The sequence below is a fragment of the Leptonychotes weddellii genome, chromosome 5, assembly GCF_054177405.1.
Source record: "Leptonychotes weddellii isolate Sample4059 chromosome 5, ASM5417740v2, whole genome shotgun sequence".
In the NCBI taxonomy this organism is placed as follows: Eukaryota; Metazoa; Chordata; class Mammalia; order Carnivora; family Phocidae; genus Leptonychotes; species Leptonychotes weddellii.
Window position 1 is genome coordinate 16575149 of NC_138373.1, and position 26690 is coordinate 16601838.

At 46.1% G+C, this 26690-nt stretch overlaps 1 protein-coding gene across 4 annotated transcripts in view; it reads right to left on the reverse strand.

The window, feature by feature from the left end:
- The window catches only part of IL21R (interleukin 21 receptor), a 35392-nt gene extending 9069 nt beyond the window's left edge, over positions 1 to 26323 (reverse strand). The window contains exons 1-4 of one of the 4 annotated variants that reach the window (XM_081819804.1): positions 25641 to 26323; positions 5902 to 5961; positions 4547 to 4611; positions 2032 to 2134 (exon numbers count right to left, since the gene is read on the reverse strand). In XM_081819804.1, coding sequence (XP_081675930.1) covers positions 2032 to 2134; positions 4547 to 4595 — 152 coding nt within the window. In that variant the 5' untranslated portion in view covers positions 4596 to 4611; positions 5902 to 5961; positions 25641 to 26323. Of the gene's footprint in view, positions 1 to 2031; positions 2135 to 2900; positions 3040 to 4546; positions 4612 to 5901; positions 5962 to 24891; positions 25235 to 25640 lie in introns of those variants that run through there. The other 3 variants (XM_006746719.3, XM_031017514.2, XM_081819805.1) reach the window with 3 other exon arrangements.
- Between the last annotated feature and the right edge of the window lie 367 nt (positions 26324 to 26690).

A 26690-nucleotide genomic window follows, 5' to 3' on the forward strand; every position in this document is an offset into this window, starting at 1 on the left:
CAAGGAACGAGGAACTCACCACCTCACATAGGGCACCAACTTGCAACTTTGGAAATTTGGGCCATTCTTGCCTAGACTGAGTCTAAGTCTGTCCCTGCCAATCCCATCAGCTGGATCACAGTCCTATAGGAAGGATGCTAAGCACCTCAGGTCTCCTTCCTGCCCTCCTTCCACCCAACATCCACGGGATACCCAGTGAGTACCTGGGCTGAAGGCCAAGGTAAGAACCAAATGAACCTCATCCCCTGCTCTGGCTGAAATTCCAGGGAGGCTTTTGGTATGGGGTTGGGAGCACTGCTCTGGTCTTTTTACTCCCACTAGGCATTAAGTGATGGGTTTTTAAGTATGTATAGGAGTTCAACAGATATTTATTTCCCTACCTACACCTTCAGGCTCTGAACATGACTACCCTTCAAGGCCAGTATGGATGTGTAGACTCTGTTCTCTGCTAAATATTTGTTAGAATAGAAACTTCTGCTCAGTCAATGCAAGTCTCTTGCACAGGAGCCAGGGGGGCCTTTAAAAACCCCCTGTCGCTCCCATGCCTAAAATCCTCCAGTGACTTCTCACCACCCATACAGGGCAATCTGGCCTCGGCCTCCCGCTCACCCCTGCTTGTACTCTCCCTCACGCTGACTCACTCCACTCTGGCCACACTGACTTCCTCGCTATTCCTCAAACTCACCAGCTCTTCCCCACCTCAGGGCCTTTGCATGGGCAGTGCCCTCTACCTGGAATGCTCACTGGCTGCCTCCTTCTCAAACAGAGAGGCCTGCCCTGACTGCCCACCCCCATGTCACTCTCTCTGGACCCCGTGGCCCTGGTTCCTGTTCTTTATAGCACTCGCTGTCATCAGAAAGCTTCCTGATGGCTGCTTATGTGTTTATTGTCTATTTCCCCAGACACACCCTGCTGCAGAACTTCTGGGACCTCCTCAGTCTTGGGCTCTGCTGAACCCCCAGTGCCTGCAAATGTCTAGCAGGAGGTCAATAAATGTGTTCTGGATGGATGAATGTTTGAATGAATTGAGGATGACAGATTTTCTTAATCCTGAGCAGCTTATGAACAAAGATTCTCTCCTTGAGCAAGCTCTGTTCAGGCTCCTCTGAGCACTTTCCTCGACGAGGCCCTGACCTTTGGGCTTCCATGTCATCTCTCCTGTCCTCCACCTCATCCCCCGGGTGACGTCTGACCAGCCTGGGCTGCCGTCAGCAAGAACCTTGTGACGTCATGTAGCCAGAACCCACCCCCTTTCCCCTTGATGTGGCCTCTTGGTAATTTTCCATCCACTGACCCCACCCTGCTCCTTGGCTCTAAATCTCCCCTTTTCCTTGTATTTGGGGTTGAGCCCGATCTCTCCCCCGACTGCAAAGCCCCACATGCAGGGTCCCTGCGCCTCTGGCAGTGGTCTTGAGCCAAGCCTCCCCTCACCGTTCTTTAACAATGTGGACTAATAGGGGCCTGTGGATTTTGGAATCAGGCTGCCTGTTTGAATCCCAGCTCCACCATTCACCGACTCTTGGTTTCGGCTCAGGCCATGATCTCGGGGTCGTGGGATCGAGCCCCACTTTGGGCTCCGTGCTCAGCACGGAGTCTGCTTGGGGTTCTCTCCCTCTGCCCCTCTCTCCCCTCCTCTCTAAAATGAATAAATAAATCCTTAAAAAAAAAAACCCCACATAGTTAGGGCTGTGTGGGCAAGAGAGTATGGCCTTTGGAGGCAGACGGAAACGCCCCGTGGCCTCTCAGCTGCACGCTCTGGACGAGCCCCGTGAGCCCCGTGTGGCCGTCTGTAAGGTGGCCGGGCGATTCCCTGCTAACGAACCATCTTTCCTGGGGCAAAACCAAATGCTGTTGGTGACCTTGCTGAGAGAACCCTCAGGAAGTGGACCTATTATATTGATTGTTAAACTATCTGCAGGGCACACAGTAGGTCCCCCTCGGTCTGTGGTCCCCAGCGGCCCTGCTTCACCCCAGCCCTCCTGTGGCTACCCTGAGTAGCATCCCCAGGGCTGCTGAGGTCCGGCCACTTACCAGGTGAGGGTGAGCGTGCCGGGCTGGAGGGTCCTTGTCTCTAGGGTGCAGGTGACTGTTTGAAAGTAATCGGTGTAGCAGACGAGGTCTAGGCAACCCCAGGCTGGAAGATTAGGGGAGACAGAGGCTGTCATGGGGGGCGAGGCTGTCCGGAGGTTGCGTGGTGCCTCCCCCCTTTGCCCCCTCAAGGGCTGGAGGCTGACTGGAGGTACGGGTCCCCAGGGCCAGGACAAATATGGCAACGCACAGGGCCTCTAAGATGTGGGCTTGGGGAAGGGGGGGGTCCCTGCCACCTGAGTATTCTTTGTGTGACCCCTGAGTTTCAAGGCTGGCTATTGAGACAGGATGCTCCAAATGTGAATTGTAATGATTCACAGCAGCTGGGACACAGACCTCAGGGAGGCCGGAAGTACGTCAAGGGAGGAGGAAAACAACCCAAACCAAGAAGTCCTCGAAAACTTTTGACGGAATGTCCGTATTAGCCTACTGGCCAAACCGCCACCACGACCACTGCTGCCAAGTGACACAAGGACTGCTCACTCAGGCTGTTTTGTCGGGAGACTTCATGCTCTCCCACCCCCAACGTTAATTGCTCCCCTTTGCTCTAAAATTATAGGTGCAACCATAATCGAAATTTCCATGCAACCATAATCTAAATTTGCAACAAAATAAATATAGTAAGTTTGAGCTGAGTTTTGTTCTGTAAGATTAAGTACCAACACTGCTATTTCTCCCCCGCCTACCCTCCAACTATTTACCAGAAACTCGTTCCCCTTTTTAAGTGGATTCATTCTTAGTGGCTCTTTCCTATTTTTTCTCGACTAATGAAGACCCAAGGGGTGGTGGTATGTTCCCTTCCTGGCCCTCACTTTAGGTCAGAAGCTGGATTCGGAGCCAAGAAGACTGTTGTTGGAAGCACCCTTAGCTGGCTGCCATCGCCATTTTATAGACAAGGACCCAGAGGCTCTGAGACTGGACCACACCTCCTGTCTCTCTGCATCTGGGCTGCTGAGATTCTCACCTGGGAAAGAAAAATCTCATCTGTGCTATTGTTGCACACGGAGCAGACATCACTAATCGATCACAGCATTCTCTCCCTCGGGTGACCCTCAGAATCCCCCTCAACACAGGTGGCCCAGCAGCCACCGCCAAGGGATCTGAGCTGTGGCAGTGAGTCCTGCGCTAGGAGGAGCCTTCCCCTGGGGAGGAGCATGGGGTCTGCCGGTGGGCATAGGAGGCCAGTGAAGGCACTTGGTGGAGAAAAGAGGACTGATTTTGGTGGGGCCTAAGCCCGGGGCTGCGGGAGCCACCATGTGGCTATGTATTCTCCCAGTTCATACCCTGGTTGTTCTAGTTCAGGGTTCTAGAACTTGGGGGAGGAGCTACCGTTCCTAGCTAGGCTCAAGGTCACCAAGGGCTTGACAAAGTTAGTCCCAATCTTGAACTGGAACACTGCGGAGGGGACAGCAGCCCCTGAGCTAGCATGGATGTGGCACGAAGGACCCAGTCCCCTGGTCTGTAGCCCAACCCCCGGGCAGACAGCCCCGGGGCCTCCCTCGTCCAGGGTTATCAGAACATACAAGAGGCCCTGAGAGGCCAGAACGGTGGACACGTGACTCACAACTGCTCCGAGGCCCTCGTTGTAAGCTGGGGACACTGGCCCCTTGGAGGGCAGGGGGGATATGTGGGTGCATCAGGGACTTGTTATTTGTGCTCATGGGATGTGTGTGGTGCCCTGGCGGGTGACCCAGGACGGAGTGCTGGTCACTCAGAAGGGGAAAATAAAAGAGCCAGACATCTGTTTCCTGAAGAAGCTATTTGAGGTTCTGGGTCTTTCGGTAAAAACCAGAGAGAAATGCAGAATCAGCAGAGCAGAGGCTGAGGGACCCCTGCCTCCAGTCCAACCCCCATTTGAGCCTGTATGCTGCATCCCCGCCTCCTCTGGGAAGGCCTCCCTGATCTCTGAGCCCAAGTCTAACTCTTGGCTTTTCCCAGCTCTGGTCACTAGCTTCTCTCCCTCTGACTGCAACATCCTCTGGCCCCCTGGGGGTGCCTTCCAAGGTTTGGCTACCTCTCTTCCCCCTCCCTTTCTCCACCTCCTTTCCTCCTGCCCACCCCCAGCTGGGGACCATCAGTGTCTGCTGAGGATTCTGTGATTGTTGAGAAACATCTCCTAGGAGAGTCATTGCACAAAGAGAAATTGAGGTTAGACCAAAGGCAGGACTTCCTCCCTCTGAGGGTTGGGAGCCAGCCAAGTCAGAGAGCTGTGGACAGAGAATCAAGTTTCTTGTCCCTGCAGTGAGATATGAAGACCTCAGCTGGTGGTCTGGTCCCTGTGGGATTCACATGAGCCATAGGGCTCTCTGGAGGGACAGGTTCTAGTTGACGGAGAGCTGGCTAGGCCAGCCCAAGTGAGCAGATGCCACAGACTCCGGCCTGTAGCCTCTAGCCGTGCCCTGGAGCCTATGGACCAGCTTGGCCCTCCCCACCCACAGACCTTGGGGCAGATACTCACCACCCTGGAGCATTAGCAGGAACAGAGCGACCACTGAGCCACACGGCATGCTGACTCTCAGGATCCTGGAAGAGACTTAGAGTGAGAGGGTGCACCTGGGCCTGGGGACCAAGGGACACTGAACAGCATCCCTCTGGTCCTCCCTTGGAAGACTTCCTTCAGATTCTCAGAAAAATAAGAGTTGGAGGAGCCCATGGAGGGTCCCAAGGATTCCTGCCCCTTAGAAGTGGCTGACTCGCCCCTTGGACCCCATTTCTCCCACCTTCTTCCTGTCCCCTAACACAGTCCCAAATGAGAGGTGATTTATTTTATTTTATTTTTTTAAAGATTTTATTTATTTATTTGACAGAGAGAGACACAGTGAGAGCAGGAACACAAGCAGGGGGAGTGGGAGAGGGAGAAACAGGCTTCCCATCGAGCAGGGAGCCCGATGCGGGGCTCGATCCCAGGACCCTGGGATCATGACCTGAGCCGAAGGCAGACGGTTAATGACTGAGCCACCCAGATGCCCCTGAGAGGTGAATTTAAAGAGGGAGGCTCCTAGCTAGCTGCTCTCCTGCCCCTGGAAGCCTAAGGATGTAGCGCTATGCGTGAGAGTAAACGTGGGCATTTATCCACCTGAAAAAGAGAGAGGCAGGGAGGCAGGGAGGCGGGGAGGGGAAGTTGGTTGGAAAGCGGTATTTGACAAGCAGAAATCTTGAGTCCTTCTTTCCATAAAACACCCTTGTTGACGTTAGCCCAATAGATTGGCTTCTTACTGAATAACAGATCCAAAGTTAGCCCACAAAGAAGACCCCTACTGGATACCTAAGATAAGGTTAGCCCGATAACAAGGCTCCTTACTCAGTCACAGAGCCCAGGTTAGCGAGTGCACTGGAAAGCATCTGAAGAACCCAGGCCGGACCCCATGGAGGTGAGCCTGACTCCCTGATCTGGATGAGATGCAGGAGATGCCTCTTTGGAGAACGGCATGGACCTCCCCAGGGGGAGCAGACGCTGGTGCCTTTGGCAAAGGAGTGACCCACCAGGCTGGCAATGCCCACAGCACCCCAGCTCTATGTCTGCTTGGGGAGGTGCCAGCCAGAGGCTGGGTGGGTAAGGGGGCATCCACCTGTCCAGGCTGAGGAGCCCCACCCAGACTGGCCCCTGGTTACAGGATTGTAACAGGAACTGGAGCCTAGAGGGATGCCCCATGCAGGAACAAAGTTGCAGGCATGACTTCTTCCAGACACCATCCCTGAGCCCACAATGGGAAGACCCCCCCATCCCTGGGTTCCCCCAGACCCTACTCTGGCCCCACTGAGAACTCCTTCTGAGTTCCCTAACAAGTCACCCAGCAAACAGTGGCAACGCACCCTGAGAGGTCAGGTCACCAGCTGTGTTGCTCTGGGCCGGTCACTCCCCCTGTCTGAGCCCTGTAGAGAGAGTAAAGCTTGCTTCCCAGATTCTTGTAAGAATTCAAGGAGACATTTTGCAGAAAACCCTGGGCATGGCCCCTGACACGTAAACACTCAGCAAACAGCTGTGACGGATAGAGAATTTAGAGCATCAGAAGTAGAGGGGCCCCAGAATGATCTAGCCAAGAGGTCCCTAAATTTCTCACTTTCAAAATGTTGGCCATATTTGTAGATCGTGTGTGCTATCATTTATTTAATGTTTTCTATAAATGAGCTTATTTAAAAAATCCAACTCCAGCCTCATCCTAAGCAATAATATTCATAGTTGTATATTTTTTCTCCAGTACATCTTAAAATGAATAACATTGTTATTAAAATAATGTTGGGTCAACAACCTTTTAAATCTCCTTTAAGGAACACTGATCTTGCTTGGCCCAAGGCCTGCAGGAGCCCTCTTATCACACTTACCCATCATGGGAGGTGGGGTTCCTATCTGCCCCTCACTGGCAGGTCCACACCTCTGACCCCAGTACCAGGCCTGGCATAGCTCCGTCTATGTCACTCCCCAGAGGCTCCCCAGAGGCTCCATTTGGACCACAGGATAAATCACCAACTCCCTTGCCCAGATTCAAGGCTCTTCGTCCTTCCAAATTCCTCAGCTCTGCACATATGACACACAGGTGCCTGGGGATAGAGGGGATGCACCTGACCCAGACCTGGCCAAGACAGCATCCCACCTGCCTGGCCGCATTGAATGGATCAGGGATGGACACCAACCCAAGCAAGGAGAATGAGAGCAGTCTGGGGATTTTCCTAGAACTCTAGTAAAGAGGTACTTTTTTGGCTCCCTGCTGGAAGCCGGCAGCCATCTTTGTCACTTCTTAGGGAGACCCTGCCTGAAATTTTCTCAAAAGCTGAGAAATACGGACCCAGAGTCCCCACGGCATTATTTGAGGACCTGGATCCAGCCGTATCTGATGTCCACACTTGGACTTTTCCTTTACATAAACCCCGCCCCCCCCAAACCACCCACCCTATTTTGCTCAACCATGTGAATTATGTTTCTGTTGCTTGCTACCAAAGATACCTGATACAGTGGAATAGAGCAAAGGGCCCAGAACTGGAAGCCAGAGTAACTTGGAGCAAAAAATAACAAAAATTTTTTTCTGGTATTTCTCTGACCCTGGTTATCATCTCTAAAATGGGGACAATCATGCTCACTGCACCTGGCAGTTAAGAGGGGTCAGTGGAAAGCAGATGTGACAGTGCTCTGTGAACCAGAAAGTGCTATACAAGGGTGCTGGGTTCTTGCAGTTACTGGCCAGCTACTCTGAATTACTCAGCCTCCCCCTAGCACCTGAGGCCCCATCATGCCTCTCTGCCTTTGCACGAGGCAAATTCCTGTGCTGAGTCTTCTCCTTGAACACCTCCCCTCCTCCCATCCCGCTAAACTCAGTCTTCACGGCCCCCTTGCTCTGCCCTTGCATCCATGAAGCCATGTTGGAATGTTCCAGAACTCCTGCCACTTACGGCTTTCAAGGTTTTCACCGGTGCTATTATCTACTTGCTATTTATCTTTACCTTTCCTCCCAAGTTTACTCCAATAAACATGTCTCAAAAGAAAATATATCCCTACAATCAACAGGGAACTAGTATGAAATGGAGAGACTGTGTGTACTACAGTCGTTAGAACGCAGACTCCGGGCCAGCCTGCTTCAGCTTAAATCCCAGCACGGCCATTTACAGGCTGTGGGACCTCAGAGAAGTTTACTTAACCTTCCTGGGCCTCAGAGTCCTCATCTGTAAAATGGACATACTAGTAACAGTGCCCACCTCGGGGGGTCCTTGGGAGAAGTAAATTAGTATTTGTAAAACATCGGGGACAGTGTCCAACATAATTGTAGATGTTATGTGTTTCTTAAACAAAACGATCGATTAACTGTAAAACTAAATAGGAGGCAAACAGAAGACAGTAATCGAATGTGAGTGAGATGCTATCTCCCGCTTAAAACTGAGAAGTTGGGAAATCCAGATTGCCTTCATTTAAAAGGGGGATTAAAGAGTATCAGGTTGTTTAAGGCAAACTAGCACCAAACTGAGATTTTCACTTGGCATCACAGGACTGAAAGAAGATTTTAAAAGGTCTAACTCTTTCATTATGGGGTGCAGAGATATTGAACATTGTCTAAAATCAGCCACGCAATTCGGGGAACAGCAGGCTTGAATGGTAAAGGCACCAAGTCGGAACTCCTCCCCGTCCCATTTTTCTCCCTGCCCCGAATCTGTGCCTTTGTCAGTCTTCACACTCAGGCTGACTCCAGAGGGCAACAGTACTTTCTTCCCAGATGCACACCAAACCACCAGGTGTGCTTTCTGAGTGAAGGGCAGAGGGTATCCTAAGGGCCTTCCTGCTATGGGACCCCCTGTGGCACCACCTACCTCTGCAGTCTCCTATAAGGAGTGAAGAGCACCTGGCTTAGAGTCTGCCAGCTCCCAGCTGTGTGTCCTTGGGCAAGTTCCTAACCCCTCCGATTCTCTGTGTTCTCATCTATACAGTGGGGGTCATGACTCTTTGCTGCAGGTTTGTTGGAAGCACTAAATACATCACTGCACGTGAAGCACTCCAGCACAGTCCTGGATGGAATGGGGCTGGGGAGAGGTGTTTATCTGCCAGGCTCCAGTGCCAAGAAATGATTTCAAGGGTTGTGGTAGTTCAGACTAAAAGCCAAATTTCAGGAGATTCTAGGGAAGTGAAGAAGCTTGGAGGTAGAGAGCCAGATTGAAGTAGGTGCTCCGGAGAGCACAAAGTGCTTAATTCACAGCCAACAAAGAAATGCAAATTAAAACCACAATGACACGCCATTTTAATTTTACTCGATTGGCAAAAACTAAAAGTCTGGCAACATCACATGTTGCTGAGGACATGGTGTAATGGGAACTCTGATTCACGGCTAGTGGAAATGTCAATTAGTGGTCTGGAAAATAGTTTGGCATGGTCTAATAAACTTGAGCAGGTGTTTGCATTAAGACCCGGCCATTTTACTCCTCTGTACACCACTGATGAAACCCTGGCATGTATGTACAAGAAGCATACCCTGAAATGTTTATAGCAGCATTGATTTTAATAGTGAGAATTGGAAACAACCTAAATATCCATCAACAAGAGAATGGAAAGATCAATTGTGGCGTAATCACTCAATGTGAAAATGAGTCATAGTTTCACACAGCAAAGCAAATGATTCTCACAAACAAAATGCATAGTGAAAATAAAATAAAATAAGAACACATACATAGTAATATCATCTATGTCACATTTAACACTGTGTAAAATAGCTCTCTATATTGTTTAGGTGAACATACACGTGTCCTGGAAGTATAGAGAAATTTAAGGGGACAGTTAAAAAAATCAAAATTTTGAATAGAGTAGAAAAGGAAGGGATGTGATTGGGGGAGTAGTCAGGGTTCTCAACAGTTTGGTGAAACTGAGCAAAGCTACCATGGGTGTTGATTATATTATTTAATATACCTTTTTGTATGTCCAAACTATTTCATAAAATTTTAAATGTCAGTTAATCTATGTTTCTAAAATAAAATGTAAGGGGGACTTCCACTTCTGGCTATGGTGGAGTAGCTGGTATCAGACTGAACCCCCAACTAGTAGTTGAGAACAACTATGAAGCAGGAAAAAGAAAAAATAGAGGACACGAAAGAGCAATGAAGTTAGATGGTACTTGAGAGGCCAGGGTTCCAGAGAGAAGAAAATGCACTGAAATTCTGCATGCAATTTCCCCTCAAATCATGTGTCAAGTCATTGCAAATGCGTCTCATACCAAGAAACCTAGCAGAAAAAATCTGGCAATGGGCTTAAAAACTAAGAAAGAGATTTTGTAGTTTTACAACAGTGAGGGAAGAATTGAGTTCAAGCCCTGGCAAAGAAGATGGGACCTGGTAAATACCCAGTTATTCAAGAAAGGATATACCTTGGGAATAAGGAAAACTCAGAACCAGTTTAGCCATAACTGCAGCAAGATGATCCGCCTATATGCAATATGTCTGCTAAAAGAAAATTTGAACCTATCTGGAAAAAGTCAGCTTCACCAAAAGCCTCTATATTTTTCATGCACAATGTCCAGCATTCAATCAAATTGACAAGCCAAACCTGGAAACAGTACCAAATGACCAAAAACCAAGAGGAAAACAGACACATGGGTGATTCAGAAAGTGGCATTATCTAACATGATTTAAAAATACTCAGACGGGTATGTTGAAAAATTTCGCCAGAAATATGGAATTTATTTAAAAGTAGAAACCCTAGTACTAAAAAATTCAATAATTGAAATTTACAAGAAATGAATGGATTTAGCAACAGATTAGTAACATTAGAAGAGAGGATTGTGAGCTGGGATAGAAAATACTCAGACTGAAGCATGCAAAGGAAAAAGTGTTTAAAATACAGAAAAGAGCAAAAGAGATATACATTGTGAAAAGGTCCAACATACATGTATTTGGAACATAGAAAGAGGAGAGAGAACAACTCAGAAGCAATAATAGAAATATTGGTTAAGAATTTTTCAAAACTAGGAAAGGACATTAATCCATAGATTCAAGAAGTCCTACAAACCTTGAGTAGGACAAATACAACAACAACAACAAACAAACAACCCACACACCTACACACAGAAAAACTATTTTAAAAATTAAAGAAAAATATATACTTAAAAGCCAACTTAGAATTTTATATCCAGAAAAAATATCCTTCAAAAAAATAAGGCAAGCTCAACAGATCTACTAAAATTCCACAGTTAACATTATATTTAATGGTGAAAAACAAAAATCTTTTCCTCTAAGATCATAGACAAGACAAGGATGTCCACTCTCATAATTTCTATTAAACACTGTACTGGAGGTTCTAGCCAAGACAATTCGGCAAGAAAAATAAATAAAAGTCATCCTGATTGGAAAGGAAGAAGTAAAGCATTTCTGTTTGCAGATATATGATCTTGTATATACATTCTAAAGAATCCACACCAAAAAGCCAAAATGAAACAAAACAAAACAAACAAACAAACAAACAAAAACTATTAGACCTAATAAGTGAGTTTAGCAAGGTTGCAGGATACATGATCAATATGTAAAATCAATTATATCTGTACAACAGTAATGAACAATCTGAACATGTATTTAAGAAAGTAATTTCAGGCTGCTGGGGTGGCTAAGTAGGTTAAGTGTCTGCCTTCAGGTCAGGTCATGATCTCAGGGTCCTGGGATCGAGTCCCACATCCAGCTCCTTGCTCAGCAGGGAGCCTGCTTCTTCTTTGCCTGCTCTGCCTGTCACTCCCCCTGCTTGTGCTCTCTCTCTCTCTGTCAAATAAATAAATAAAATCTTTAAAAACAGCTTTAAAAAAAGAAAGTAATTTCATTTACAATAATATCAAAAAGAATAAAATAGAAACTTAACAAAGAGTAAGATGTGTACACTGAAAACTACTAAACATTGTTGAAGAATGACAGAAGGCCCAAATAAATGGAAGCCTATCCCATGTTCATGGATTGGAAGACTCAGTATTGTTAAGATGTCTTCCCCAAATGATCTACAGATTCAAAGTGATCCCTGTCAAAAGCCCACCTGGCTCTTTTGCAGAAGTTAAAAAGCTGATCCTAAAACTCATATGGAGATATAAGGGGCCAGAATAGACAAAATAATCTTGAAAAAGAAGAACAAAGTTGAAGGACTCAGACTTCTCCATTTCAAAGCTTTACTACAAAGCTATACTAATCAACACAGTGTGATACTAACCTATATATAGATCAATGAAATCAAATTCAAAGTCAAAATTTATACATTTATGTTAAATTGAAATTTGACAATGGTGCCAGGATAATTTGATGGGGGGGAAAATAGTCTTGAAAACAAATGGTGCTGGGACACCATTTGGATTGGTGGATATCCACATGCAATAGAATGGAATTGGACTCCTATCTCGCACCATATACAAAAGCTAACTCAAAATGGATCAAAGACCCAGCTGTAAATGGTAGAAATATTAAACTTTAAAAATAACATACAGATATAACTCCTTGTGACCTTGTATCACACAGTAGTTTCTTAGAAATGACACCAAAAGCACAAGTACCAAAGAAAAAATAAATACATTGGACTATTTCAAAATTTAAAACTTTTGTGCATCGGGGCGCCTGGGTGGCTCAGTCATTAAGGGTCTGCCTTCAGCTCAGGTCATGATCCCAGGGTCCTGGGATCGAGTCCCACATCGGGCTCCCTGCTCGGCGGGAAGCCTGCTTCTCCCTCTCCCACTCCCCCTGCTTGTGTTCCTGCTCTCGCTGTCTCTCTCTGTCAAATAAATAAAATCTTTAAAAACAAAAAAACAAACTTTCGTGCATCAAAAGACACTACCAAGAAAGTAAAAAGGCAATATACAGAATTAGAAAAAATATTTTTAATTATATATTTGTAAGAGGTCTAGTATTAGAATATATAAAGAACTCTTACAACTCAAGATTTAAAGTCAACCTGATTTTTTTTAAATGTGCAAAATATTTGAATAAAAATTTCTCCAAAGAAGATATACGAATGACCAATAAACACATGGGAAGATGCTCATCATCATATTGATTAGGGAAATGCAGATAAAGATCACATCAAACCCACTAGATGGCTATTTTAAAAACATAAAAATAAAAAGCGGGTGAACGTGTAGAGTTCTGGAATTCTTATACATTGCTGATGGGAATGTAAAATGATGTTTGCTAAGGGAAATAGTTTTGCAGTTTCTCAGAAAGTTAATATAGTGTTACCACATGACAAAGCAATTTGACTCCTAGGTATATAGTGAAAATAACTGAAAACATATCTCCATTAAAAAAACAAAAAACAAAAAAAACCTCTGTTCATGAATATTCATAGCAGCATTATTCATAATAGCTCCAAACTGGAAGCAGCCCAATGTCCACCAATTGAATGGACAAAACATAGAATATCCATAGAACAGAATATTATTCAGCCATACAGATGAGTGAAGCATACTGATATATGCTTCAACACAGATGCATCTTGAAAATTTATGCTAAGGTAAAGAAGCCAAACACAAAATCTACATATTGTATGACTCCATTTATAAGAAATTTCTAGAATTGGCAGATCCATAGAGACAGAAAGTAGATTAGTGGTTGTCAGGGGCTGGAGCTTTGCAAGGAGGGGGAATGGTGGGTAGGGTTTTTTGTTTGTTTGTTTTTAGAGTGATGAAAATGTTCTGCAGTTAACAGTTCTGATGGTTGCACAACTTTGTGAATATACTAAAAACCACTTTTAAAAAGTGAATTGTATGGTATGTGAATTAGATCTTAATTACAATTTTTAAAATAAAGGCAAAATAAAGATATTTTTCAGACCAAAAAAAAAAAAAAAGCTGAGAGAATTTGTCACTAGCAGACTACATCAAAAGATACATTAAAGTGAGTCTTTTGGGCAAAAGAAAAATAACACCAGATGGGAAGCAAGGTAATGTAAGAAGGAATAAAAAGCAATAGAGAATATTATAAATATAAATGAATAATAATTGCTTGAAATAATAATGATAATGTCTTATGAAGTTTAAACTGTATGCAAAATTAAAATACATTACCATGATACCCCAAAGGTAAGAAGGAATAAATAAAGTTAAAGGTCACTGTGTTGTCTGGGAAGTTATAAGAGTACCAATATAAGGTAGACTCAAAAAAAGATCAATATGCACATTGTAATTTCAAGATAAGCACTAAAAGAATTATAAAAGAAAATATAATAGGAAACAGAATAATAATTTTTTAAACTTCATTCTTCTAAAAAATGAAACAAATAAGAAAAAAGGAATAAAGAATAGACAAAAGGAGAACAAATAGCAAGATGGTAGACTTAATCCCAAACACATCAGTACTTTTATCAAATGTAAGTGAACTAAACACTGGAATGAAAGACGTAACTTTGCATCAAAACTTGACATTAAAAGAAAGTAAAATTATAGGTCAATCTTTCTCTTAATATACATACAAAAATACTAAATGAAATAATAACAAATCAAATGTAATGATATATACAAAAGTAGATGGACATCATTATCACATGAGGTTTATTTCAGGAATACAGGGTTAGCTTGGCATTTGAAAATCAGTAATCTATTTCATCATATAAACAAATTAAAAAGGAAAATTTATATGATAATTTAATAGACCCAGAAAACACATTTAATGAATTACAACACCCATTCATGATTTTTTAAAACACTCTCAGAAAAACAGGAATAGAAAGAATCTTCTTTGATCTGATAAAGAGCACACACGCACACAGGTGCACACAACATGAACAACTAACATTATCCATAATGGTCAAATACTGAAAACTATATCCCTGAGGGCAGGAAAAAGACGAGTGTCTTGTACTGGAGGTCTTAGTCAATGCAATAAGGCAAGAAAAATAAATAAATTTATAAAGATTAGAAAATTTATAAGGATTGGAATGATATAAGGATTGAGCACCTAGGGCGCCTGGGTGGCTCAGTTGGTTAAGCGACTGCCTTCGGCTCAGGTCATGATCCTGGAGTCCCGGGATTGAGTCCCGCATCGGGCTCCCTGCTCAGCAGGGAGTCTGCTTCTCCCTCTGACCTTCCTCCTTCTCATGCTCTCTGTCTCTCATTCTCTCTCTCTCAAATAAATAAATAAAAATCTTAAAAAAAAAAAAAAGGATTGAGCACCTAGAACTGTCCAGATACTTAACAAACTATTAGAATAATAATTGTTAAGCAAGGACACTGAATATGAAACCAATATAAAAATCTATTGTGCTTCTGAGGATCAACAAAATCAACAAACCCTTAGCTAGACTAAAAAAAATAAGAGAAGACTCAAATAACTAAAGTCAGAAAAGGAAGAGAAGACATTACAACTGATGCCACAGGAAAAAAAAATGATTATAAGAGACTACTCTGAATAATTATATCCCAACAAACTCAATAATGTAGAAGAAATGGATAAATGCCTAGAAACATACAACCTACCAACACTGAATTATGAAAAATAGAAAATCTGAACAGACCTATAAATAGTGAGCAGATTGATTCGGTAATCAAGTCTCCCAACAAAGAAAAGCCCAGGACCAGATGACTTCACTGGTGAATTCTACCAAACACTTAAAGAAGAATTAATGCCAATCCTTCTCAAACTCTTCCAAAAAATTGAAGATAAGAGAACATTTCCAAACTCATGTTATGAGGGCAGGATTATCCTGATACCAAAACCAGACAAAGAAAACTCCAAACCAATATCCCTGATGAATACTGATGCAAAAATCCTTGATACTAACAAACTGAATTGAACAGCACATTAAAATGATTATACACCATGATCAAGTGGGATTTGTCCCTGGGATGCAAGGATGATTCAGTATCCAAAAATACACCACATTAACAAGCAAAGGACAAAAATCACATGATCATTTCAATTGATGCAGAAAAAGGCATTTGACAAAATTAACCATCTTTTCATGATAAAAACATTTAGCAAACTAGAAATAGAAAGAAATTACCTTAACCCCATAAAGGTCATATATAGAAGCCCACAGCTAACCCCTTACTTAAAGGTAAAAAGCTGATCTTTTTCTTTAAGGTCAGGAACAAAGCAAAAATGCCCACTCCCACCACTTCCATCTAACATGGTACTACAACTCCTAGTCAAAGCAATTAGGCAATACAAAAAATAAATAAAAGGTAGTCAAATTGGAAACGAAGACGTAAAATTATTTCTGTTTATAGCTGACACGACCTTATATAGAGAAAACCCTAAAGATTACACACACACACACACACACACACACAGCCGTTGGGCTAATAAACAAATTCAGCAAAGTAGAATGATATAAAATCAACAGTCAAAAATCAGTTGCATTTCTATACATTAACAATGAACAATTCAAAAGGGAATTAAAATAATATTTATAATAGAATCAAAAAGGATAAAAAATACTTGAAGTGAAAGACTTGTACTCTGAAAACTACAAAACATTGCTAAAAGAAATTAAAGAAGGCACAAGTAAATGGAAAGATGGATTGGAAGACTTAATATTATTAAAATGTCCAAAGCAATCTACAGATTCAGGCAGTTTCTGTCAGGATCCCAATGACATTTTTTGCGGAAATAGGAAAAAAAATCCTAAAATTCATATGGAATCTCAAAGGACTCTGAATAACAAAAACAATCTTTGACAATGAGAAACAAAGCTACAGGCCTTACACTTCCTGATCTCAAAACATATTACCAAGCTACAGTAATCACAGTAGGCATTGACATAAAGACAGACATATAGATCTTGGTGTAAAGACAGACAAAGTATGTATTGACATAAAAACAGGCATAGAGACCAATGGAGCAAAATAGAGAGCCCAGAAATAAATCTTTGTAGACATCATCAGTGAAGGAAGGCCAGTCTCTTCAGATGATGTTGGGAAATCTGGATATGCACATGCAAAAGAATGAGCACGGCCTCTTACATCACACACAAAAATTAACTTAAAATGGATTAAAGACCTAAATGTAAGACTTGAAACTATAAAATTTCCAGAAGAAACATAAGGGAAAACTTCAGAACATTGGGCTTGGCAATTCTTTCTTGGATATGACACCAAAAGCACAGACCATAAAGCAAACGTAGACAAACAGGGCTACATTAAGATCCTCTGCACAGCACAGGAAACAATCAATAGGGTGAAAGGACAACCTACAGAATAATAGAAAATCTTTGAAAATCATATATTGAATATATTCGGAAGATATGAAGAACTCCTTCAATCCAGTAACAAAACAAATAGCCTGATTGAAAAATGGGTAAAGGAGGGCCCAGATGTCCACTGACAGATGAGTGGATAAAGAAAATGTGGTATATATATATATTTACACACACACACACACACACACACACACACACACACAGTGGAATATTACTCAGCCAGCAAAAAGAAGGAAAGCTTACCATTTGCAATGGTGTGGATGGAACTAGAGGGTATTATGCTAAGCAAAATCAGTCAATCAGAGAAAGACAATTATCATATGATCTCACCCATGTGGAATTTAAGAAACAAAACAGATGAACATAGAGGGAGGGAGGAAAGAGTAAAATAAGATGAAATCAGAGAGGAAGACAAACCACAAGAGGCTCTTAACTATAGGAAACAAACTGAGGGTTGATGGAGGGAAGGTGGGTGGGGGAGATGGGGTAACTGGGTGATGGGCATTAAGGAGGGCACTTGATGTAATGAGCACTGGGTGTTATATGGAACTGGTGAATCACTGAACTCTACCCCTGAAACTAGTAATATACTATATGTTAATAATTAAATTTAAATTAAAAATAAATAAATAAAAAGAAAAATAGGTAAAGGTCTTGAATAGATATTTCTCCAAAGAAGATTGAGAAAATGGCCAACAGGTGTATGAAAAGATGCTCTACATCACTAATCATCAGGGAAATGCAAATCAAAACCACAATTTGTTACTTCACACCTATGAGGATAGATATTGTATTGGCGAGAATGTGGGAAAACTGTATCCCTTATGCACTGTTTGTGGAATTACTAAATGGTGCAAACATGATGGGAGACAGTATGGAGGTTCCTCAAAAATTTAAAGAGAACTACCATGTTATCCAGCAGTTTCTGGATAACACTTCTGGGTGGATATCCAAAAGAATTGAAAACTGCATCTCAAAGGTATTTGCACACCAATGTTCACTGCAGCTTTAGTCACATCAGTGGAGATGTGTAAGCAACCTAAATTCACCATCCAATGAATGAAGAAAATGTGGTACATACATACAGTGGAAGATTATTTAGCCTTAAAAAGAAAGAAGGCTACAACATGAATGAACTTTGAGGACTTTATGCTAAGTGAAATAAGCCAATCACTAAAAGACAAATACTGTACAATTCCACTTACATGACATATCTGAAGTCATCAAACTCATAGAAACAGAAAGTAGAATGGTGGTTTTCGGGGGATGGAGGGAGGGGGGTAATGGGGAGTTGTTCAATGGGTATGCAATTTCAGTTGTGAAAAAGTTTCAGAGATTGGCTGTACAACAATGTGCATACACTTAACAATACTGTACTATTCTGTATTGTCCCTGCAAAACTTGTTAAAAGGGGAAAAAATATGTACTAGTTTATGAAGTCCCTGGCTGGGATGCTCTGCCTTGCACTCATGAGATTAGCAGATGAAGGGATCGGCAAACATTATAAAAGCAAAGGTAGGAAGTCCCCAACTGGTGGTCAGTTGAAGTGAACTGGGTTTGGCAGCTATTTCTTCCTATATCTGGAACTCCAGCTTGAAAAAGTGTGTTAACAAAGTTAGTGAAGTGTGAAGAAAATCTATTGTATTTCTATATACCAAGAACAAACATGAAAACTTAAAAATTATACAATTTGCATTAGCATAAAAAAATCAAATACTCTAATGAATTCTACTTGGGACCTCTACACAGAAACCTACAAGATATTAGTAAGATAAATTTTTAAAGAGACAGATAAATAGAGGGACATACATGTTCATGAATCAGAAAATTTCATATTTTAAAGATGTCTGTTCTCCCCAAATAGAACTAAAGTTTCAATGAAATCTCAAGTTTCAAGAAAAACCCCAGCAAGATTTCCTTTGGTGGAAATTGACAAGCTAGTGCGAAAATTATATAGAAATGCAAAGAACTAAGAAGAGTTTAGACAAATAATATGGCATTGTTGCAAGGAAAAATAAACTGACCAATGGAAAAGAACTGAGGTCAGAAATAGACTCACATTTATCGTCACTTGATTTTCAACAAAGGCACTACTGCAAAGTCATGGGGAAAGCATGATTTAAAAAAAATGATGGTAGATTAATTGGATATTTATATGGGAAAAAATAAATCTTGACCTGCCACTTCACATCATGCATACAAACAAACCAGATATTTTGTAGACCTAATGTCAGGGGTAAGACAATAAAGCTTCTAGAAGAAAACAGATAATAATATTTTCATGACCTTAGGGCAGACAACACTTCCTAAATAGCACATAGAAAGCTTGAGCTGTAAAGAAAAAGACTGATAGATTGAACCTCATTAAAATTAAGAATTTTTGTCCACCAAAAGATTTCATTAAGAGGATGGAAAAGAAACTGAAATGGGAAGAGATTATATCTGTTTCTATAAATCTATATCTGTATGTTTCTTTTATATAACTATATATAATCCTTATATTTTATATAGTTGTGTATAATATATGTAATATATATAAAATTATAAAATATGTGTTATACATATAATTTATACATATCTGTAATATATATAACATATATATATATATCTGTATCCAGCATATATAAGGAGCTCCTACAAAACAACAATAAACAACACAAAACTCAATTTTGAAAAAATGGACCAGGGGAGCCTGAGTGGCTCAGTCGTTAAGCATCTGCTTTCGGCTCAGGTCATGATCTCAGGGTCCGGGGATCGAGCCCCGCATCGGGCTCCCTACTCAAGGGGAAGCCTGTTTCTCTCTCTCCCACTCCCCCTGCTTGTGTTCCTTCTCTCGCTTTGTCTCTCTCTGTCAAATAAATAAATAAAATATTTAAAAAAAAAAAGAAAAAATGGATCAAAACCTTAAAGAGACATTTCACCAAAGAAGACATCCAAATGGCCAATAAGCATAGTAAGAGGTGCTTAAAACATGACTCATCAATAAAATGCAAATTTACTCTCTGTGTGATACCACGACACATCAACTCAGAAAGGCTAAAATGAAAAAGACAGACAATTCAGTGCTGGTAAAGGATGCAGAGTAACCCAAACTCTCAATCTCTACTCAGTGTTCTGGTGTGCATGCAATTTGATATGACCACTTTGAAACACTTCTGCTGAACAGAATCCCACTTCCAGGCTATGGATCGAAGAGAAACATGTACATCTGTACACAAGCAGATGTGTGCAGAGGCGTTCACAACAGCATTATTTACAACCACCCCAAACTGGAAAGAACTCACGCTTTGGTTACCCCCCGTGTCTTCTTTCCCTCACGCATGATTCAGGAACAGGATTGCTGAGTGTCTCAGGGCAATCATCATCTCCACTGGGGCTTGGGTGGGGATTGGGGCTTGAAAGTGAAAGGTAAGGCTGGAGTGCAGTAAAAGCAAAATGTTTCCCACGGGGGCCAAGAAGAAATGAGGTGGGTGAAGAGGGACTCCCCAGCCATGCCAGAAACAGGAGCCAATAGGTCGCCAGAAGGGGAAGTGTCAAGACTGAGGGACTTCCCGAAAGGGAACCCAGAAGAAAGGGCTCCGTTTATCCCTGGTCTTCAGGGACTTCTGCCCACCTGCCCTCCTGCTGTTCTCCTTCCTGATCTCTCCAGCATCCAGCTGGGGCACCTCCAACCCAGTCCTCATTGCAGCCGGGTTGTTCTGTGACTCCCCATTGCCCTTCAGAGAAGACCCCAAATTCCTTAGCCTGGCATTCAAGACATTTCAGGATCTGCCCCCCAAAATTCCCTCTGACCCCCAGTATCCATCCTGGACTCCGGGTATACCAGATACCTGACAGCTTCCCCAATATCCCCATTCACCCTGCTTCCACACCTTAGCACGTGCTCTTTCAGCCACCAGAACTCTCTACAGTCTGCAGTGGACTGCCAGCCTCCCACTCAGTCTTCAAAATCCAGTTCGAATGACATCTCCTCTGTCAGTCTTCAACCTCTCCAAAGAGTATGAGTCACTCTTTCCTCAGGTCCAGCCTTCCACCAGAGCACACTGCTCAGGGTGTTTTCAGCGACATTCTGAGCAATGGCCTGGCGGGGACCGTGTGTCTCTTGGTTACTGCTGAATCGCCAGTGGTTAACCAGCACCTGACACCCAGTAGATGCTCAAAGCTTCTGTTACATGAGTGACTAAATGAAAGGGAATGCTTTCGATCATAATGGATTTTGAAGTCTACCCTCAACATTAAAACCCATGCAGACTATACACTCCAAAAGTCGATGTTACTCTTTTTGACTCCTCTCTCTTAAATTTGGTGCACTGAGGATCTTGACCTACTTGATAAGGATAAAAGTTCCAGGGCTCCATCTTCCCCCTCCACCGCAGGGCCTTTACACATGCCATTCCCTCAGTCTAGAACATTTTTCCTCGTGCTTCTTTGCTTTCTCATCCCCTGGTTTCAACGTTTATGTCGCCTCCTCAAAGAGGCAATCACCACATGTCCCCTGCGATTCTCTGGGCCACACATCTCTTTGTTTCCTTTCACACAGTTGTGACATTAGAATTAGTTTAGTAAGTGTTTCTGTTTTTGTTTATGACCTGTCTCCATCATGGAGCATAAGCTCCCAGGGGCTGGGAAATTTGTCAGTTTCATTCACAAAAGAAAGTGTCCCTAGTGTGTGGAGTGGGCCCTGGAGCACTGTAGGTCCTCAACAAGTAGCTGGGGGAATGGTGAATGAACAAACAAGGCTAAGAATTGCTGTGTCCTGGGTCACCTGGGTGGCTCAGTCGGTTAAGCGTCTGCCTTCAGCTCAGGTCATGGTCCCAGGGTCCTGGGATCGAGCTCCACATCGGGCTCCCTGCTCAGCAGGGAGTTTGCTTCTCTCTCTCTCTCTTTCCCCCTCTGCCCCTCCCCACTGCTTGTTCTCTCTCTCTCAGAATAAATAAATAAAATCTTAAAAAAAAAAATTGCTGTGTCCAGTCATACACGGAGCAGGCCCACAGGCGGCCCGCACGAGAGACCTCAGTTTCCCCATCAGCTCCATCACACACAGTGCCAGGAATTTCCCTCCACCCCAAGCAACACCTTCAGCTCCCAGGGTCTGAGCAATCGTGCCTGCTATTATCAGATTAGTAACAAGGAACTTTCAGAGAGGGACAGTGGGTTTCCCAGGGTCACACAGAAACTTAGCCAAGCAGAGCGCTCAGGCTGAGGAAGAATCAGATTGGTAGCCCTCGACCAGAAAGGAGGCTCTGTCACTAACCCATAGTGGACCCTTAGCTGTACCTCTCCTTTTGTTTGGGTCTCAGTTTTCGTCGCCTATAGAATGGGGCAGTGCCCTGGCCTGGCCGAGGGGGTGAGAGGCAGGCACACTGCAGGTGTGTGGGGAACATTACTTGCCTCTTACATGTGTTTTTTATTTTGCCAGTGGCAAGGACTGGGTTGTGGGTGTCTGAGGTCAGGTGTGCCAGGACCCTGGGGTAAGCTTAGTCAGTAGGAGCTGAACATGAGGGGAAGGTCCTAACCCAACCTCAGCCTGTGACACCTGTCTATCTGTCGCTCCCTCCCAGCCGGGCTGGGATCCTTGTCCACGCACGAAGCCTCTCCTGGCCCGAACAAGCCTTCCCTACTGGGATTTCTCCCAGCCTGTGCAACCTCCCCTAGCCAAGAAGCATGCCCTGCTCCCAGCAACCGCCCCCTGCCTGTGCATTCTTTACCCGCCCTGCAATCTCCACCGTGCTGGGCAACCTCGCCCAGACTTTGCAACCCCTCTCAGCTCCTCTAGCCACCCCTCCCTCCAGCCCCCTCTCTCCCAGACCAGGACGGGCTGGTTGGAAGGCAGAGAAAGAAGGGATGCTTGCGGCCCGGCCTGGAGGTGGGGGGTTGGGACAGGGCTGGCGGCCTGCCCTCTATTCCCCCTCCCCCACCCAGCAGGACCCCACCAGCCTGGCCAAAGTGGGCGGAGTGTTATGGATTCATACTGGAGAAGCTCTGCAGGCCCTGGTGCCAATCTACATGCTCAAGCCCTCTTGGCAGATGAGGAAAGGAGAAGCCCAGAGGGGCCCAGCGCCTTGCCTACGGTCACACAGTAAGGAACCACCAGGGCCTGAGCAGGGAGCCAGGTTGGTGTGCTTGCCCTGGGGACCATTCGGGTGGCCGGACCCCTCCTGGGGGCTGGGTGAGGGGGACCAGCAGGATGCAAGTGTCCCAGCCATTGGGGGGCATCAGCAGGGCCCCTGCCTGCACCCTGGGGAATATTCTCAGGATGTTTCAGAAGTTCCAGGTTTACTCAGATCTTGCATATGAGCTGTCGTAAAAAGTCCCTTTGGCCAGGCGCCAGGGCAAGGAGTGGGGGCGGTCACACCTGTGAGCCATGGGTGGGGGTGGGGCCCCTCTCTGCTCCCCCCGGCCCCACCCCCACATTTCAGGGTGTACTAGAGGGCAAAGACAGGGGAGGAAGGGGTTGGGGGGGCAGAAGACCCTCCTCCTTGAAGTGTTTTTTCCTCCTGTCTTCACAGCTGCTTTCCCTCTGCTTGTGACAGACTCCCTGGGTGACCCTGAAAACCCTACCTTTCTCTGAGCCTCAGTTTCCCCAGCTGTGAAAGAGAGAGCAGAATCACCATATGAGCTATCATTTCCTGAGGGCTTAGGGTGAGCCAGACACCATGCCCTGTGTTCTAGCAAATAACAAGACGACTGTTACCAACAACACTTCATGTAAACCATAATTGTGAGCCAGGGCTAAGCCTGCTTCCCCTCCTCATGGCGCTGGCCCTGTCTGTCTGCGCCACTGAATCCCCAGGACCTGGGACAGCACCTGCTGCACAGCAGTTACCCCCCAAAACACGGGTAGAATAAAACCTCCCAACACACCCGAAATGGATGTTACAGACGGGGAAAGCGAGGCTCAGGGAGTTTGCGCGGCTTACTCAAGGTCACACAGGTACCATGGGGTGGAGCTGGGTCTCCATCCCGTCCTGGCTGACTCCAAAGCCCCAAATCACCATCGGCCGTGTGTTGGTACGCCGGGTCCCACGCCCCACACCCGACCACAGAGACCTCCCAGCCATCGTTCCTGCCTGTGGGGGATTCCCAAGGCACTGGCTCTCCTCCCTGGAATCACGGATGCCTCCTTCCTTTCATTCATTCATTTATCAGGCGCCAGGGAGAGAGAGGTGGTCTTCCCCCCTTCCACGTCCTCCATCTGCCCCCACCCACTGCCCACAAGCCTATGGTCTCCAACCCTCACCCCCACCCCTCACTGGGCAGGTGGGAGCCCAGGGCTCAGCCTTTGTCTTGTTCACCCCACCTCTCCTGGCCCTGGATTTGGTTCTCCTAACATGAGGGCTCTTAGTTCCCTCCCCTGTGGGGTGGTGAGGATCCAGACACCCTGCCAGGTGTGGAGTGGGTAGAACTCTGCTGAGGCCACCACAGGGAGCAGGCAATGGCCCTCAAGACGATGAGTCTTGCTTTTATGCTACCCTGCCCAGCGGGTATGGCCCTGCCATCAAGCTGACTGGGGGTCCAAACCCAGCTCTGCATCTCGTGGGCACAGGTGATCTGGGATCCTCAATCTCCTCATCTGTGAAATGGGCTGAATGAGGCCCTCAGCCTCAGCTGATGTTGTAAGGATGGTGGGAGACCCTCAGGTGTCAGCAGCGTACTGAGCCCTGGTGCGGGGAGGACCAGAACCATGGAGGCTGCAGGAGGGAGGACTGCAGATTCTCGAATGTGTCCGTGCACCCTCTTCTGCTTTTGGAGACTGGCCCTTCTCGCCATGGGCTCCAGGTTCCTTGTGGTTACAAGCTGCTTTCGTGGGAGACCTGCAACTTTCATATTTTTATGCCCTCCAATCGTCACAACTAGCCCCATGAAGATGGAACTGCCTTCATTCCCATTTTAGAGATGAGAAAACTGAGCCTCCACAAGGCTGGATGAAGCCCAGAGACTTGCCCACATCCCCCCAGCTAGGGAGTCGCATGGCTGACTTTTGAACCTGCCAGGTTTTCCCCACTCCACCATGTGCTTCTAAAACCCCCACGCTTTCCCCCAGGGGAATGCAGATGTCTTCCCAGGAGCAGCCCCTGACTTTGTAATGCCCCCTGCCCTGGGTCCGCTGCTCCCACTGGGCAACACTGGCCATTCCTTCCACGGGTCCAATGTTCCCACCGGAGGCCTTTACTCACCCAGCTGCTCTGCCAGGAAAGTGTCTGCCGGCTCCTTCCTTCCCCTCCTTTCCACACGTCAAAATTCAACCCATGCTTCCAGGCTCAGCCTCCCCCTGACCCCTTGCTCCCCTCTCCTCCGTGGGCCCATCCCCTGGGCTCTCGTGAGGAAGAGACAGTGTGGAGGACAGGGCCAGCCTCCGAGTCGCCTGCCCACCCTGCTACGCACTGGTGAGTCACCTTGGGAAAATCACTCTACCTCTCAGAGCCGGCCCCCATTCTTTCTCCGTGAAATGGGTACACCAACCCGTTTTGAGGAGTTAGATGACATAAAGAAGCTAACACATGGGACCCGGCACAAAATCTCTGCCCCTCCCCCCAAAACTGGGCCCCCTAGAAGTGCCACACCATCTCATCGTCTCACCCCTGCCCACTCTGCCCTGCTCAGCTGCCCAGAACCACGGTGACTGAGGCATCGGGTCTGGTCTGGGACCACCAGCTTTCTTTCCCCACCACCTGCCTTTTGGAGGCTGGTTTCCACAGACAGCTCAGGGGGTCTCTCAGCCATGGCCTTGCCTCCAGGCCCCCTGCAGACCCACAGAAGGATCCTGTGGTCATCCTGCGCTGGGCTGAAGAGGAGACCCCAGCCCCAGCTCTGCTTGTCTCACTGTCCCAGCTATGCTAAGGGCGCGAAACCCCTCCGTGTCCTCCCACCTCGGGCAGAGAAGGGGCCAGGCCCCCGCGGAGAACAGTGGCTGGAGCCGAGTTACCTGCTGTTCCAGCTTCTCCCTCAGAAATCCCTTGTGTGCTCGGGGCAATCCAGTGGGCTACCAGGGGGCGGCAGCTAGGCTCAGCGTGGGGGTGGGGGATGAGAGAAGGAACCGGCAGGGCTAGGGGGTGGGGACCCACAGCCTGCCCCAGTCACCCGCCAGACAAGCATACGACCTGTCACCCCAATGGATGGCAGCCGGGCTCCAGGCAGGCGGGCCACACAGAGGGAGCCAGCTGGGGGGGTGGGGGGTGGGAAGGCAACGGTTGGTCACATCCCAGCAAGGCCACGCGCAGACAGAAGGCAGAGGCTGGGGTAAGGGACCATTCGGCTGCGCCAGGGAGGGGACACACGGCCACAAGGGCTGGTCAGGCAGGCAGGCAGGCAGGCAGGCAGGCAGACAGACAGACAGACAGGGGAGGTCAAGCCAACCAGCAGGTGGCCTGCCAGGCAGACACCCAGAGAGACAGACAGGCAGGCAGGCAGACAGACGGCCGTGTGGCTGTCAGTCACGCTCGGGGAGGAGCCGGCAAACAGTCGGACCCCGAGCCCGTGGGTCACTCGGCAGAGAGGCACCAGTGGGTCTGTCAGAGTGTGGCTGCCCCGCGGCCGCGTGTGCAGGGTATGGAGGAAGAGGAGGATGTGGTGAGCAGCTCCCCGCAGGCCCCGCCCACACAGCCGCTGGCCCCTCCCCGGCCGAGTGAGAAAGCTGTGGGACGGGACCGGGCCCCAGGACAGAGCCCTCCGATCACTAAAGGTCACCCGCTAGGAAGACATTTGGGGCCACCTGGGTGATATGGCCTCTTGCGGATGGCTGACATCATCCCCCCAGGCCTCAGGGTCATGACCAAGGAGAGAGAGGCAGGCAGGGCCTGCGAGCCACCGCTTCCCGCAGATGTGCATGCCAAGGCTCAGAGGGGTGCAGGGGTGGTGTAAGTGGACCCAGGGGGGCCCCGGCGGTCCTCAGGGTCCAACTCTCAGCTCAGAGAGAAGACGGAGGGCCCAGGGCAGAGGCCCGCCAAGGTCCCACGCTTCACACAGGCACACTGCC